The sequence below is a fragment of the Cataglyphis hispanica genome, chromosome 4 (assembly GCF_021464435.1).
Source record: "Cataglyphis hispanica isolate Lineage 1 chromosome 4, ULB_Chis1_1.0, whole genome shotgun sequence".
NCBI lineage: Eukaryota > Metazoa > Arthropoda > Insecta > Hymenoptera > Formicidae > Cataglyphis > Cataglyphis hispanica.
The window spans coordinates 7,381,233-7,396,873 of record NC_065957.1 but is presented as its reverse complement, the minus strand read 5'-3'; the positions used below and the strand labels follow the sequence as shown (position 1 = coordinate 7,396,873).

General features: G+C 30.2%; 6 protein-coding genes across 9 annotated transcripts; 3 read left to right on the top strand and 3 right to left on the bottom strand.

Annotated features, from left to right (window-relative positions):
• The first annotated feature begins 478 nt into the window (after positions 1 to 478).
• Positions 479 to 1,821, top strand: LOC126849268 (60S ribosomal protein L30). 2 transcript variants are annotated; one of them, XM_050590952.1, is made up of 4 exons: positions 479 to 623; positions 724 to 768; positions 1,014 to 1,159; positions 1,600 to 1,821. In XM_050590952.1, the coding sequence occupies exons 2-4, from the start codon at positions 748 to 750 to the stop codon at positions 1,775 to 1,777; spliced, it is 345 nt and encodes a 114-aa protein (XP_050446909.1). In that variant the 5' UTR covers positions 479 to 623; positions 724 to 747; the 3' UTR covers positions 1,778 to 1,821. The 2 variants fall into 2 exon arrangements, with proteins under 2 accessions (XP_050446909.1, XP_050446910.1); XM_050590953.1 differs by having other exon boundaries at positions 575 to 634.
• On the bottom strand, positions 1,813 to 3,687 carry LOC126849212 (uncharacterized). Its single transcript, XM_050590859.1, has 3 exons — positions 3,301 to 3,687; positions 2,766 to 3,208; positions 1,813 to 2,683 (listed from the first exon to the last, which is right to left on the bottom strand). Exons 1-3 carry the CDS (start codon positions 3,302 to 3,304, stop codon positions 2,048 to 2,050), a joined length of 1,083 nt encoding a protein of 360 aa, XP_050446816.1. The 5' UTR covers positions 3,305 to 3,687; the 3' UTR covers positions 1,813 to 2,047.
• A 156-nt stretch (positions 3,688 to 3,843) lies between these two features.
• LOC126849260 (ubiquitin-40S ribosomal protein S27a) lies at positions 3,844 to 7,224 on the top strand. Its single transcript, XM_050590941.1, has 4 exons — positions 3,844 to 3,981; positions 6,261 to 6,374; positions 6,740 to 6,957; positions 7,055 to 7,224. The coding sequence occupies exons 2-4, from the start codon at positions 6,272 to 6,274 to the stop codon at positions 7,202 to 7,204; spliced, it is 471 nt and encodes a 156-aa protein (XP_050446898.1). The 5' UTR covers positions 3,844 to 3,981; positions 6,261 to 6,271; the 3' UTR covers positions 7,205 to 7,224.
• Positions 3,871 to 5,959, top strand: LOC126849233 (ribosome biogenesis protein NSA2 homolog). Its single transcript, XM_050590894.1, is given in 3 exon segments — positions 3,871 to 3,981; positions 5,050 to 5,730; positions 5,733 to 5,959. Coding segments are annotated over 2 exon segments (780 nt in total). The 5' UTR covers positions 3,871 to 3,981; positions 5,050 to 5,091; the 3' UTR covers positions 5,874 to 5,959.
• A 177-nt stretch (positions 7,225 to 7,401) lies between the features above and the next one.
• On the bottom strand, positions 7,402 to 13,824 carry LOC126849159 (protein Aster-B-like). Of its 3 annotated transcripts, none has more exons than XM_050590757.1 (13): positions 13,285 to 13,824; positions 12,878 to 13,175; positions 12,601 to 12,793; positions 12,146 to 12,426; positions 11,721 to 11,873; positions 10,764 to 10,953; positions 9,957 to 10,115; positions 9,511 to 9,629; positions 9,223 to 9,415; positions 8,627 to 8,851; positions 8,381 to 8,534; positions 8,191 to 8,311; positions 7,402 to 7,894 (listed from the first exon to the last, which is right to left on the bottom strand). In XM_050590757.1, the coding sequence occupies exons 1-13, from the start codon at positions 13,329 to 13,331 to the stop codon at positions 7,763 to 7,765; spliced, it is 2,265 nt and encodes a 754-aa protein (XP_050446714.1). In that variant the 5' UTR covers positions 13,332 to 13,824; the 3' UTR covers positions 7,402 to 7,762. The 3 variants fall into 3 exon arrangements, with proteins under 3 accessions (XP_050446714.1, XP_050446713.1, XP_050446712.1); XM_050590756.1 differs by having other exon boundaries at positions 8,191 to 8,534; positions 13,285 to 13,374; positions 13,566 to 13,824; XM_050590755.1 differs by having other exon boundaries at positions 8,191 to 8,534.
• A 430-nt stretch (positions 13,825 to 14,254) lies between these two features.
• LOC126849231 (18S rRNA aminocarboxypropyltransferase) lies at positions 14,255 to 15,523 on the bottom strand. The gene is made up of 4 exons (XM_050590892.1): positions 15,249 to 15,523; positions 15,011 to 15,177; positions 14,552 to 14,939; positions 14,255 to 14,473 (listed from the first exon to the last, which is right to left on the bottom strand). Exons 1-4 carry the CDS (start codon positions 15,370 to 15,372, stop codon positions 14,361 to 14,363), a joined length of 792 nt encoding a protein of 263 aa, XP_050446849.1. The 5' UTR covers positions 15,373 to 15,523; the 3' UTR covers positions 14,255 to 14,360.
• Between the last annotated feature and the right edge of the window lie 118 nt (positions 15,524 to 15,641).

Here is a 15,641-nt window from a genome sequence, read left to right as displayed (position 1 = left end):
TACCATAGGTACACATAAAAAAAACTGTTACTCCCATATAAGGGTTTATTCTTTTTAGTTGCATTATACTATTTACATTCAAAGTAAAATAGAAATGTATATTATTTATATGTTATTAATAATAAATATTTAAGTACTGGAAAGAGAGAAAAAGAGCGAAAAATTAAATTGCAAAAATGCAAAAATGCAGCAGATCTTATATCAAATTGCGCCAATTTACAATAATTTACAATTATCTGAGATATACGAAATACCTGTTAAATTTACTATTTTGTATTTTTTATTTTACTTATAAAAATCTTTTATTAGCAAAATATAGATCTGATTCGAATTATTTCTTATATTCATGATATCTTCTAAGAAATATTTAATTTTTTAAAATCTTGTTCTCTTTGCTTATTTTTATATATAAATAAATATTTCTATTAAATATTTCAAATACACAATCTGAATTTAGCGTGAGGATATTAACCAATTGGATGGCCAATCACATTGGACAAGTAACATGGGTCTTGATTGACTTCCTTCTATATATATTTTTTGCTATTCATGCACGTTGGTGCACAAGGCACATTGCGATCCCATCTTTGTTCTTTCCTTTTCATCATTCGTCTTGCCACGAGGTATGTTGGAAGTCGGGTTAGATTTCTAAGCGTTTAATATCGTTTTTTGTATATATTATCTGAATGTACATAGAGTTAATAATTACGAATATTATTACAGTCGTGAGAAAAATCAGCTGCAAAAATGGTCGCTCAGAAAAAACAGGTAATTGAATTGTTGTGCGCCCACGTGCTCGTTTATGTAAATTTTCACAGCGAAATTTAATACATTATATTATTAATACATATATTATATTAACATATTTTTTGTTGTATATGTTAAATATATTGTATACATATATAGTGCATAACATTTAATTTTTCACAAATTTTTTTGATTTTCAAAAAGATTATTAACTGATATAAATAATAATAATTAATAATTATTTTTTTAATTGCTTATTTATTTAGAAAAAAGCTCAAGAGAGCATCAACACCAGATTAGCACTTGTCATGAAGTCTGGTAAATATGTTCTTGGTTACAAACAAACTCTAAAATCCCTCCGTCAAGGCAAAGCCAAGTTGGTCATCATCGCTAGTAACACACCACCATTGAGGTGAGACTGAGAAGTAGCACTCCTTTTTTAACAGCGAATTGACATGTTGAGTATGGATAGTTTATCTTAAAAATAGATTAATTAAACATCTGATAAGTATTAATTAATAATTGTAACATGTATCTAAGGTATAAATATTTAAATATAAAAAATACTGAAATTTATAACAATTTCTAATTAAATATATATGTTAAAAAAGAATTTTACATTTTATTGTAAAAAGTATACTAATATGAATTATATCAAGTAAAGAAATTAGCTATGTTTAATTATAATAATGCAATAAAGGTTAATGATAATCAATATGACTATCAATTCGCTTATTATAAATTGAATAGGAGTTCTATGGAGTAGTCTCCTGCCCTTGCTTGTAAGTGCATAGGGCATTAAATTGTGTGATCTTTGTTCACCTTTTAAACAGCTTAATTCGGATTTAACAGGAAGTCGGAGATCGAGTACTATGCCATGTTGGCGAAGACTGGTGTACATCATTACACAGGAAACAACATTGAGTTAGGAACAGCCTGTGGTAAATACTTCCGCGTCTGTACGCTTTCGATCACAGATCCTGGCAATTCCGATATTATAAAGTCTATGCCAACCGGTGATCAAGCGTAATGTAATACTTTTTATTTAATAAATAATCTGAAAAATCTTGATAATATTATTATTTATTTTTATCCTTATTTATCTATATATAATATTATTACTTATGTTCCAAATCAAGTTTTGATATTATTAGATACAATAACTGTACAATATTAATATCTATATTCAAAAACTAAAAAATAGTAAAAATTTTATATAGTAAAAATATATAGTATTGCATTTTTTTATATAAATTTTTATACAAATTTAATATTAATAAGAAAATGAATTATCACACTTCTACTGCTCTGTACTATCATCCAATTTGCTTGCACATAGTTCTTCCAAATGATTTGGTTTGTTACATCGACGACATATCTGTCCCTGTGCAGGACACGCGGATGCAATATGATCTTTGCCACATCTCAAGCAATTTTTTATGAAGGGAATCCGGCATTTCCATGAAAAATGGTTGCTCTTGCCGCAGTTTGTACACAGCTCACCAAATGCCGGACAACGCGACTGAATATGACTCGTTCCGCATTTAGTACAATCATTCACGTATTTAATTTTGCAATACTCCATCAAATGATTAAACTGTTTACATTTGGTGCACTGCACACCCCAAGCTGGACATCGATTTGGATTATGTGTTGTACCACATCGATTACATTCTATTATAATTGATGTTACATGGACAGAATTCTGTTTCAGTATTTTCTCGTTATTTCCTTGTACCATTAAATCTTCACATTGTTTCCAAAACAGAATAATATTATTGAGATCTAATGATTGTAAAAATGGTATAAAATTTTTCCCTTTATGTTCTATGAAAAGTGCAGCTTTTCCTGTATAACACTGAGTACTGATCTCGTCTATAATTTTCTCTTTCATGATACTTGTGGGATCAGCATAATTATGTGCAATAGCAGTGAGCTGCAAAAGACAAATTATTACATTTATACAAATTAATTTGCAGGTATATAATTATGTGTTATATATAATTTCATGAACATACTTTCAAGTCATTTATATATTTATCGATATCCTCCTCATCTTTTTTTTTATCTCCATATATACAGTAGATATCAAATTTTTTTATCAGTACATTTATATCTTCTTCTGAACTTTTATCATAAAAAGAAAATGTTCTATAAATTTCTTGACCAACAGGGCCCATACGATTTAAAAGCATGATACCCCACATTTGTTTATTGGCCTCTGTTTTATCAATATCTTTTATATAAGCAAGAAATTCATTCTTCCAAGAGAACCATGTTGTAATAAAATCATGTTTTGTAAGAAATTTTGATGGTACAATAGTATCTATATTTGCAGACTTATCTTTTGGAAAAATCCCTTCATTTACATTATTAGAGTTTTCTCCTATAAAATCAGATCCATTAAATGAATTTGTTTGTTCACTGTTCACTGCTTCTTCTGCTTGGCTAACTAAATTACCTATACATAAAATTTATATTATAAAACAATTTTTACAATAAAAATTTGTTTATCTTTATCTTATGTAAATAATATTATTAATAATAACTTACCCATTTTTGTTCTACAATCACACTCCTTTGTTCACACTCACTTATTTGTATTTCTATATAAAACTTATTTTGCAAGACAGAGAAAGAGAGCAAAGTAATGCTTTACAGAAATCAAAGAAATGTAGAAATTCGATGATTCCACACTACTAGATTTCACAATTATTTTATAAGACATACGCAATTTATCAATGCTGTTCTTGTCAAAATGTTATCCTTGTAATCGCTATAAATATATGTATATATATATGTGTGTGTGTATGAATCCCATAATTGCTTCCGTAATGACTCCGGTAAATCCCGAATGTTCATCATAAACGAGATGCTTTTGAAGACTTGGTAATTGTTTTTGAAATTGTTGAATTATATCCGTGAGCCTGTGTGGACATTATTGCTTCCTTATGTATTTCAGATAATTACAAAATATTTAAAAACTGGGTCATTTTGTGTGGAAATATATAATAAATAAATATATATGTGACATATTTCGACGATGCATTTCATACAAGAACGCGTTCCCGCGTTGGGAACTATTTCTACATCAGTAATTTGCAGATGTCGCGCAAGCTGTCATTTCCGGCATCGCGAGAGCGTGTCAGTCAGCGACTCGTCGTTCGTCGTAGTTAGCTCTTTGTATACTCCTGGGTTGTTGTTCTCTTCCGTATTCTCGCTGCGTGATCGAAGGTAGGTCCCAACGTTGTTTTCTGTAATTTTGCGAAAAGAAAAGCCCAAACACGATGCTATCGCGTTTATTTCTGCGTTTTATCGCCGTAGGCATTGAAATTTTTTTGATTTGCAACAACATATTTCGTCTTATAAATGCCGATACGGCGAAAATAGCTGCGAACACATGGCCACGCGCGACAAACGTGTTTCCGATCACGCATTTGTCCCGCAAAAACTATGCTCTGATTAACGGAGCAATTATGCTGGTTATATTTAATTGTAATTTATAACTGCATTCGGCAAAGACAACAATCCGGCAAACATCCATCAAGATCACTTTTACTGATCGACACGTTGGTCGAATAGCCTCCATTTCCTTCCCATCGCTCATTTACCTCTTCACTTTACTGATGTGACGTATTGATATTAGAAATAATTTTTTCCGAAAGGTAAAACATGTTTTAAAAAACTAACATATACTGATGCTTTCATTTACGTAATTATTTTAGAAAATTAATTTCGTATTATAGATATACGATTTAAAATTTTTTCATTGCAATTCATTATGAAATTTTATAATTATTATAAGCAAATCTATTATTTGTAAGAGTAAAGAACTGTAGAGAAATCTTTCATCTATATTATTGATATATATTCTTTCTGATAACATAGTACACAAAAATGCTTATTAATAATTTAAATAAAAATTTATTCCTTTTAATTTTATATTGGATTAAAGAAACTATTTTATTTCTAAATCCATATAAAAGAATAATACCTCATTGTTGTCTTTGCTAAATGCAGCAAAAATCTATACAGCTGTTTGTCCTCGTAAGAAATTATGTTCTTTATGTTTCTTGGGTGATGGTTATTAGTTTGATTATTGAGTATTTAAAAAATAATTATAAAATATATATAAAATTACTAATTTGAGTAATAAGTGGAGGTAGGTAGGTATAGCATATGCTTGACATTTTAAGTTACTTATTATATAAAAAAATATATCCCATGAAATAATTAAGCTTTTATATATGATATGAGCCATTATGGTTCATTAAATTATTCAAATAGTAACTTCTTTTTCAGAGAAGATTAATTTCATGCGAGAACAAAAAGCTACATAGAAAGATGCCGCAGAACGAATACATTGAGAGGCACCGTAAACTGTACGGTCGCCGTTTGGACTATGAAGAGAGAAAGAGAAAGAGAGAGGCTCGCGCACCTCACAAACGAGCGGAGCAAGCTCGTACTTTACGTGGTATAAAGGCCAAAATCTTCAATAAAGAGCGACGAAACGAAAAGATCCAAATGAAGAAGAAAATTAAAGCTCATGAAGAGAAGAGGGTCAAAGAGAAATCTGACAAGCTACCAGATGGAGCATTACCTGTATATTTGCTTGATCGTAATGTTACCAATAGTGCAAAAGTACTTTCCAATATGATAAAGCAAAAACGTAAGGAAAAGGCTGGCAAATGGGATGTTCCGATACCTAAAGTAAAGGCGCAGTCAGAGTCCGAAGTTTTCAAAGTACTGAGAAGCGGGAAGACGAAGCGAAAATCGTGGAAGAGAGTGGTAACCAAAGTGACTTTTGTTGGAGAGAACTTTACAAGAAAACCACCCAAGTTTGAAAGATTCATCAGACCAATGGCGCTGAGATTCAAAACTGCGCACGTCACTCATCCAGAATTAAAGGCAACCTTCTCCTTGCCGCTCATCGGTGTTAAGAAAAATCCGAGTTCTCCTCTTTATACGAGTTTAGGTGTCATCACACGAAGGGAACTATTATCGAAGTCAATATTTCAGAATTGGGTCTTGTAACACAGACAGGCAAAGTAGTGTGGGGAAAATTTGCACAGGTTACAAATAATCCTGAAAATGATGGATGTATTAATGCTGTTTTGCTTGTATAAAGTAGCACAATTGTTATTTGTAAACTTTTCTAATCCTTAGGTATTATGACTGTAATTTCTGAAATAAAAAGATCTTAATACATAAATATATCGTGTATAACAGATTTATCCCCTTCTTCTTTTAGAACAAGCATTCCTTGAAACATTTATTTCTTCAAATGCATGTATATATGGAGTCAAGAATATTACATATTGAGATTTTTTTTCTTTTTCTTTCTCATAGTGCATAATCTTAATAATATTGTGATAATGTGATAACATCGTGTTTGGGCTTCATATATACACAATAGCTTTTTTGAATAGTATTTGGATGCATTAAAAAAATTTTTAGAGAAAATTTTTGATTATTTTAAATATAATTTATATAATATTAATTTAATGTTACAGAATCATCGATCATGCAGATCTTTGTGAAAACTCTTACCGGTAAGACCATTACCCTCGAGGTCGAGGCATCGGATACGATTGAAAATGTAAAAGCGAAAATTCAGGATAAGGAAGGTAAGCAAATCTTGATATACAGAATGATCATGATTGATTTTACTTAATTTTGGAAAATTGCTGAAAAAATATATATTGATATTAAGTGACTTGTTAAGAATTTAAAATCGAAACAATTTGTACTTGAACAGAAAATATAAAGTTGCATTTATGTCTCGGAAACTTAATTTATGAAAATCTTAATCTTATTTCTATGTTTCAAAAAGCTAATTATTGATCTTTGTATTTTTATTTGACAAACATCAATTCCTGTATTAGCTAAGTATCTGAAGATGAAATGTACACATTCCATATATTTTTATGTTAAGTAAATGAATATGTGAATTTCGCTTTTCAACTCTACAAGAGATATTTTATTGTTTCAGGAATTCCGCCAGATCAGCAAAGATTGATCTTTGCTGGCAAGCAATTGGAAGATGGTAGAACTTTGTCCGACTACAATATTCAGAAAGAATCTACCTTACACTTGGTGCTGCGCTTGCGAGGTGGTGCTAAGAAACGTAAGAAGAAGAACTACTCCACTCCCAAGAAAATTAAGCACAAGAAGAAGAAGGTCAAGCTTGCTGTGCTCAAGTATTATAAGGTAACAATTTACCTCATTATCTTTATTCTCGAGTTTTCTTTTCTTTTTTTATTATCAAAATAATATATTTAAATTTGGGATGTAAAATATTTTACAGGTAGATGAAAACGGAAAAATCCACCGCTTGAGACGAGAATGTCCTATGGAACAATGTGGCGCCGGTGTATTCATGGCTGCAATGGAAGATCGTCATTACTGCGGCAAATGTGGATACACGCTTGTATTCAATAAACCAGAGGAGAAATAAATTCTCGAAATATATTTCCACACAGTTTGTAAAAATTGTATGTCCTTATATTTTACCCTGTTCTTTTATTTGATTAAATAATTTAATCAAACCTAATTCACTATTTTTTTCCTCAGACATTCCTGCTATTTTTAGTCCCATAAATATTAAGTTATTTTTGTAAAATAAGTAAGGGATTTCTAAATAGTTTCAAAGGATTATTCTAAAAATCATCTATTATTTTTTATAACATTTCACAATGTTTAAATATATGAAGTAAGTTTACATTCAATATACTATACTATAAATATTTAACTATTAATATTAACATAATATAGTTAACTATAATTGATCCATGAAGCTGTACATATAGCATAACTATTGACATTCTTAAAATAATAGGAAGAGTACATACATTTAAACTGCTGGTAAACGTTTTTTTGTGTATGTAGAGATGTAGCTATCGGTGCGCAACTTAATATTTTACACACAAAACTTTTGTTTCTATAATTTTGTGTAACATATATATATATATATATATATATATATATATATATATATATATATATATATATATATTTACAATTCTGACTTCTTTCGTCGTTCTGTATGTGTATTTATGCTATTTAAGCTTGGTTTTAATACTGAAAATACCTTTTCTGTAGCAGTGGGATGAATGCTCATTTGTAATTCCGTTAAAGATTCTTCGGTCTATTAAAGTATAAAAATTACAAATGTTAAGATTAAAGAACTTTCTATAAAATATGTAGAATGCAGAAATATTATCTGAATAAGTTACAAACTTTTATATTGGGTGTCGAAAATTAAGAAAAAAAAATATTGTTATCTATATAAATGTTATTCAATAATAAATTAGTGTTGCTTCAGAATTTTTGTTTTCAATTTTCTTTTCTTCAATTTTTCTGCATTCAATATATGTTTATATTGTAAAATTAAATTGTTATGGCTTATCTATATTTTAGCGTTTAATCTTGTCTGAGTCTTACTTGTCTAAGTAATTGTGCAGCAGTGTGTAAAACTCTTTGCCATTTTCTCATTTCTACATTGTGCAAACTTTCTTGCTGTTGCAAAAGGTTAATCCAATCCTCTTCAGTCTTTGGTGTATTTCTGAAATCAGAAAAACACACAGACCAGTAAGAGAACAGTATTTTATAAAAAATTATCGATAACACATACTTCAGTACATGTAAATCCATGATAGTATATGCAGCAGCTTCTTCCAATCCCCATAATTTATAATACAATAAGCCATTGATCACCATTAAACACAATACAGCAACTAATAGCATTGAGCTGAGAATCATGTTGGTGTCGCTTCTAGTATTAGCAGCTAGAGTGGAATAAAAAAAAATTTTGTTAGATAATTTAACATAATATTTATAAATGAAGTATGTCATAAAAAAATATTGAATTATATATTACTATGAGCGTGTGGCAAGTTGGAGGGAGAAATTTGATGATTCACAGATATGTGTTCGGAAGCATGTGTCTGCAATGTAGCCCCTACACCTGTCGCACGCCGTCGTTTTCTCGTCTTTCTCTTTAAACCTCCGCTTACACTGCCTTCTTCGCATTCCACTGTCAATGCTTTTACTAAACTATTGAAATATTCATCTAGGCCTGCCCAACAATTCTTTTCAATCACACCTAGTTTTTTTTTTAAATAAAATTCACTTATTAAAATATTTTGTATTTTAGGAAGAAAAATATTGCAACTCAAAAAGTGTGAATTTTTGAAAGAGTTGGGAAGCTCAATTTTTATAAACAAGTTAGTACTTATGTCAATTAATAATTGATTACACTAATCAATTAATTATATCGTATCTGTGTACATTAAATCTATGTTTCGCATTCTATAGCATTAAAGAATCAATTTCATCTACAAAAACAAATATAAATTTACAAATCTTTTAAGTATTTGATTTGACATTACATTTATTTAAAAATTTTTCCAAGTTGCAATATCTTTTTTCAAATCGTATCAAATTACAGTTGGTCTTTTAATTTTTTCAACTTACTTTTCATAATACCCCATACACTTTTTTTATACTTAATTTGGGAAAAAATCGCAAGACTTGTCTCATTTTCCGAAATATTATTCATACAATAATGCGTCAAAATGCTAAAGGAATCGGCATAAGGTATACCAGCATTAATACTTTCTACATCTATACAATAAAGATGACCTGGTCTACTGCATGGTAACATCACCTGAATAATATAATTTTGGATTTTGAAAAAAGAAAAAACATAATGAATACAAGCATTTAGCATAAGTTGTTATTGACACAGAATTCTTTTTTTACCTGTGTTTCCGTAACTTGACAAGTTCTTGGACCAATAGCCTGGGTCAAAGATACCGTAAATGAAAGAGTTCTCATTTTTTGACCAGTTTGATTTTGTGTCCATGCAGACTGTATTAAATCTACATAAATAAAGATGTTAAAAAAGGACATTAGAAATAAATTTATATTGCTTATGAGATCATACACACATTATACAATATGTTAGCATATATATAACTGTACATAAAATTGCTTATGTTTCCAAATCATCTCAAATCTATGTTTAAAAAAAATAGAGATTGTATGTCACATATGTACATATCTATGTACATATCTATACACAAAAAATAATTATTTAAAATGATTTGAAAACATAGACTTTTTAAATATACTTCAAGATGTCTAAGACACACATGCACTTTTTGATAACATATTGTAATTAAATAACAAAATTATTATTTTGTTACCAGTGGTTTTGCGAGCAGTATGAAAATCTAAGAAAAATTTCGAATTTGTGAAAAGCAAGGTAAACAGTTGATCGATGTGGATAGGTAATGACGCTTTGTTAAGTTGTCGACCTTCGTGCAGGGAACTGCAGACCATGGTGCTCCGTATATTCATTTTCACTGGAACAAACATTATGATTGCATTAAATGCAACTGTGCTGCATGTAATCCTAAAATAAATAATATGTATTTTTTAGATAAAAATTATAAATTTTAATGTAGGTTTTTTATCAATATAAGTGTAACATAAGTGTAACATAACATATTTTGTTTCTTTCTGTATTATATGACTTGCAATTTAAGTTAATTAGCCAAAAAAATAAATTAAATGTTAATATAATGTCGTAGCATTACAAGAAATGTTTAAAATAATAGATGCTTAGCTTATATCATTAATGAAAATCATATTGCAGATTATATATTGCTTGATTTCTTGTAACAAGTTTACAAGTTATAAATTTTGTTGATTAATTATTCTAATAAGGAGAAAAAACTTGATAATCTTAAAATTTAAGAAACCAAAAAATAGACCAATTATGATTAATAAATGAATAAATGATGAATAAAAATTAAAATAATGCTACAGTGCAATATATAGCAGTTTATTTTAAATACATTTTAGCTTAGAGCAATAGAGAATTTACTGTATTCAAAAATATTAAAAATTAATATTTTTTAAATAATTATTTTTATTAAATATTTTGATGATCTGCTCTTTAAAATAAATTCTGATAAATTTTAAAACAAAATATATTTGGAACTACTTACAACCATGTTTCTCAGCCTCACTTTCTGTTGTATCACTCAAATCTGTTGGATCAAGAACAGGTTCTGGTTTAGGTATTGGTATTGGCGGATCTGGTTGCTGAATTTGCTGTTGAGGTTCAGCAGCAGGCTGTTCCACAGAAACAGCATCCACAGGTGGAGATGTTGAACCTTCCATAGTAGCTGCCTCAGCCTTTGTTTTCATTAAAAAAAAAAATAATAAAATAACAATGTTAAATAATCAATTTTAGTTTTTATATATTTTTTTTAGTAATATCTTGCAAAATTATTTTTTATTTTCATTAATTCGTCAAGTCTACTATTCTGTGAAATATAGAATTAATTACAAATCTAAATACATTAAATTATCCACGCATCTGAAACAAAATTTTGCCGGAAGCCGGTCTCTCGACTCGGGGGAACAGATAAATACACCTGTTTACAAAACAAGTTTTACTAAGAAACCGGATATAGTGACGCTATCTATGAACTGTGAACAGAAGCCAAGGCTGATTTGATTTGGAAATCGTTTATTGAGATTCCCGCGAAAAAACCAACTTAGATTTCACTAAATAAAATATCAAATTTGTGATAGAAGTGCTTGATAAAAAATCTGAAAAACCATAGATATGCAGACAGCAAATTAAAAGATTTATTATAATTATCATATACAATTAAAAATGATATAAAAAAAAAAAATGAAAATAATCATTGAGTTCAATATATTTTTTCATCAACAAACAAAAATTTTTTATTTAAAAAGCAATTTAATAAAAACAAAAATCGATCTTTAACTTAATATTATTTAATCTAATAGATCAATTTTTTCTCATTATCTTTTTAATTAATTACCTTCATTTTCTCAATCAATAACGATAATATTATTAATAAAATTAATAATATTATATTCAAGGTCTTACAAAAATCTTACAAAAAATATTGTCAAATTTATACATATACCTCAGAAAAAGAATCTACAGAAAGACGAGTTGACAATTTTTCTTCGTCTGCTGCAGGTAATGGTGGTACATAATCTTCGTCATCAGAGGTCAAACCTAATTCATCCCCATAGCAAGCATGTACAAGCTGCCACATTTCCGCCATACTCATTGACTGAAAATAAAATAAAATAAAATATTAAAAGAAATGCGCATTATAAAGGTATATTATATTTATGAGGTTTTAATAAGTTTATTCTAAAAGTATCAATACTTTTTTGTAGAGAGATATAACTTGTTTCAAAAAATGGATAAAAAGAAAAAATTTTGATTTAATATATTAAATTTTAACTGACATTTTCATCTGCAAATATAGTCAAGAATAATATACTTTCAAAATTACAATAAAAAATCTTAGAGACTTAGTTGTATACAATATATGCATACCTCGCCAATAAGAGCATTTTGCCAAACACGAAATAACATTACATATGTTTTATCTCTCGCTCCAAACGATGTTAGAAAGAACTTGTCAGTAACTGTACAAATCAGGATAGCATTTGGAATGACAAGCGCAGTTTTCTCTTTGGTAATAGATGTAACATCTTTCCAACGTAGGGAGACCAATGTCTCCCACATAAATATATTAGCATAAAAACACACATAGTTTTGAGATACATAAAGTCTACCATGTACCAATATCTCACGCTGAAGAGCACAAGAATAATCTAAAAGTTATATTGCTAAATTAATAAAATCGTGGAATGTGTTAAATACTCGACAATCATGTGGATGTAACAGTAAGTGTAAACTAGTTAGTTTAATGAGTAACTGGCAGGGAATAAAATGTGACAATACATTTTTGAATGTATAAGAGACAACATTCTTGAAACAACACTTACCTACCACCAATCTCTCGTCATCAGGCACATCTTTGAATATTCGTTTAAAGTCCTCGGAACGTGATTTATAAGTCGGATAAAGTACATTATACCAGGAAGATTTTTTCTTGCTCCGATCACTGCCACGCGACTCTTTTTTATTTTCGTGAGAACTTTTGAGTTCAGCCGAGTCAGATGATCTATTGATCAGATCCTGTATATTTCACGCAAAACAATTATATCTCTCATCATGATGTTTTAATATAAAAATGTTAATCTCAAAATTGTCCATGCATACCTGAGACAGCTGATCGTCGGATTTATTCGCACGAGAGGATTCTTTAGTGGAAGAATCGGAATTTAATCTGGAATATTCTCGCCTGGAATGAGCCCTTGGACTGGGACGTGGAGATAAATTAGGACTGGATACAGGACTATTACGATCACCACCAGAACCTACAGTTGTCTCTTGAACATTTTCCACAGATGCAGCGTTTCCTGGATTTGTCGCCGAATTTTGATTACTCAAACCAGAAGAGTTAATGCTACTGATTACCTCGTGACTAGATATCAACAAATTCTCCACAGATTTGTTCCTGTTAATAATAGAAAATATCAAATATTGAATAACTATTATATGGATGGCTTTGTGGAATGTAAGTTTTCTTATAAAATGTTACACAAACAAATTAGACAGATACATACATGCTTGATACCAAATGCTTTTGAACCGTCTCGGTCTCGAAGTGCATAATAAGTTATGCGGTGTTAGCGTCCACGCATTCGTGGCTGGAGCTGTCAAACATCAAAAGTTTTGAGAAAGTCTCACTGGAGTTAGGAGATAGACGTTAGTGCCGCGGCACCGGATTACGAAATATATAGCGTATTGTAGCGTATATAAGCGGTGTGCGATCGTTAGTATGCATTTAATTGGCACAGAGGCGTTTATCTTTATCCACACATTGGATATCGGTACTTGCGCCTACCGCGATAAGAGTGATACATTTCAGATAAAGAACAACCAGCGCGCGTCACTGTGTCAGACATCACTCGCTTCATATCATAAATCGACGATCGTAGGATATCGCCGTTTTGTGCTTCGTCATCACCCAGTTTTTCTTTTCGTGTTATTTATAACGTCAACAAAAAATCTCTTGTATGAAAATTGTCATTATACGCCACAACACAATATGAAAAAAACAATGTAACCGTCATATTCGAAAGCGCTGCGATCTGCGTCAATCATCAAGCATGAAATAATCAATGACATAGATTGTGTTCAAAAAATGCGACGGTCGACTTTCGGAAAATAAATTTAATTGGTACATGCATATAGTTACTTTTGATACACCAATCACTAGCAAATATTATTAGAATTCTCATAAAGTAGAATTCGAGACCTTGCCAAGAGATTTTGAATCTTTTTGATGAAAAATAAAATCAAGTCTTCACTATGTAGAATTTAAATCTCTACTAAATAAATTCGATTTCTCTCATTCTGAATTAAAATTTTTTTTTTGAGATATAACAGTATTTATCTTATTTAAATAATTATCTTATCATCTTATTTGTTAAAGAAATTGAATATATAAATGAATAAATATACAAATTAAAAATATTTTCTACATATTACTTTATAGTCATAATTTAATTTAATCAAAATATTACAAATATATAATAGAAAAATAATATTTTAATAAATTATTTCAAACATATACAGGATATTTTTTCATATATATGTACAAGTGTTTGCAATAATTATCTTTAATCAATATTATACTTTATATTTTTACATTGCCCAGTTCTTCAGTAACTTTTGATGCTACGTTTTCATCTTTCTCTTTTTCTTCTTCTTCTTCAGATTCCGTATCACTTTGTGGAAAATCGGGAAGTGCTAAAGATAAATATAATGAATACTAAATCACAATAGAAAAAAAAAAACCAAAATAAAGTTACAAAATGTCTTAATTACCAAGCCTATCCAATTTTTCTTGCCAGGCTTTGTCCAGAAACTTCTCTTGGACAGTAATTATCTCTTTGCTATCTGTGCAAAGAGCATACTTCTCTAACAATTCGCTATTCAACTCTAAGAATGAGTGTCCCCATGAGAATTTTCCAAGATAGAGATTGGCTTCCTCTGGATATCCTGTTATAATCAAAGTAGCTGCTATAGCTTCAACACAACTCAACTGACAAGGTTTTCCATAATTTATCGGATTGGCAGCAACCAAAAATGGCAGTAGACGAGGATGGGACGTCTTCATTCTATTAAAAGGAGTGTCGTCTAAGCGTGCCCAACTGCAATCCACAACAGCACATCCATATTCCTGTACAATTTCGCGATCCGTTGGGCATACACACTGCAACCAACATTTCATATGAGACATCTTGACCATACTGTAACATTATCAAATCTCCATTTATCAATTACCTTGTCACCAATCGGAGTAAGACATAAGCCGGGAAATCGAGCGCCTAATCGCAATATCTTTATCAAGCCGTGCCTCGCTAGTTTCCTTCCAGAGCATTTCTTGGGATCGCAATGTTCCATGTCCCACATGGCCACGGGAAAAGGGATCGACGATTCATCCGATGGTTCTACAAGTTCAATCAGAGATTACTGTACGACCGAAGCGTTAAAAAACTCATGAAATTCATATTCATCTCACCTGTCTCGTCATCTTTATCCGATCCTTCATCTCTTTGCTGATGATATCTCTGTTCCTTGCCGAGAACGTGCCGGGGTCTCTTCTCTAATAATTTGCTCTTATTCTTCCTCCTACGCCCTGACATTTTATATCAGATGTATTATCTCGTATTATCTTTCCAGCGTGCACGTAACATTACCTAAGACAACTTGACTACAACCTACGAAAGATTATTCAGATGTATTCAGGTTGCGATTGATGTCATTGCATGAAATTCGATTGAAATCCAGTTGAAAGATTTGGTTCTAGGAATCTTATAAGAATGCGTTCAGAAATCTTATCCGCGAAATAAAGTAACGTTTAATTGACCAATCACATCTTTAGTCCCTTTATCCTGATTGGAGAATTAAACGC

Excerpts from the sequence above, each read along its gene's own strand:
- LOC126849159 (XM_050590755.1), bottom strand. The coding sequence starts at position 13,331 with ATGCACTTCGAGACCGAGACGGTTCAAAAGCATTTGGTATCAAGCAT. Across the intron at positions 9,630-9,956 it reads TACTGCTCGCAAAACCACTG|ATTTAATACAGTCTGCATGG; the intron begins GTAACAAAATAA and ends TTATTTATGTAG. Across the intron at positions 8,852-9,222 it reads TGTATGGGGTATTATGAAAA|GTGTGATTGAAAAGAATTGT; the intron begins GTAAGTTGAAAA and ends AAAAAAAACTAG.
- LOC126849268 (XM_050590952.1), top strand. The coding sequence starts at position 748 with ATGGTCGCTCAGAAAAAACAG. Across the intron at positions 769-1,013 it reads TGGTCGCTCAGAAAAAACAG|AAAAAAGCTCAAGAGAGCAT; the intron begins GTAATTGAATTG and ends TTATTTATTTAG. Across the intron at positions 1,160-1,599 it reads AGTAACACACCACCATTGAG|GAAGTCGGAGATCGAGTACT; the intron begins GTGAGACTGAGA and ends CGGATTTAACAG.
- LOC126849260 (XM_050590941.1), top strand. The coding sequence starts at position 6,272 with ATGCAGATCTTTGTGAAAACTCTTACCGGTAAGACCATTACCCTCGAG. Across the intron at positions 6,375-6,739 it reads GAAAATTCAGGATAAGGAAG|GAATTCCGCCAGATCAGCAA; the intron begins GTAAGCAAATCT and ends TTATTGTTTCAG. Across the intron at positions 6,958-7,054 it reads CTGTGCTCAAGTATTATAAG|GTAGATGAAAACGGAAAAAT; the intron begins GTAACAATTTAC and ends AATATTTTACAG.
- LOC126849212 (XM_050590859.1), bottom strand. Across the intron at positions 2,684-2,765 it reads AATATATAAATGACTTGAAA|CTCACTGCTATTGCACATAA; the intron begins GTATGTTCATGA and ends TGTCTTTTGCAG.
- LOC126849231 (XM_050590892.1), bottom strand. The coding sequence starts at position 15,372 with ATGTCAGGGCGTAGGAGGAAGAATAAGAGCAAATTATTAGAGAAGAGA. Across the intron at positions 15,178-15,248 it reads GGATAAAGATGACGAGACAG|AACCATCGGATGAATCGTCG; the intron begins GTGAGATGAATA and ends TTGAACTTGTAG. Across the intron at positions 14,940-15,010 it reads TTACTCCGATTGGTGACAAG|TGTGTATGCCCAACGGATCG; the intron begins GTAATTGATAAA and ends TGTTGGTTGCAG.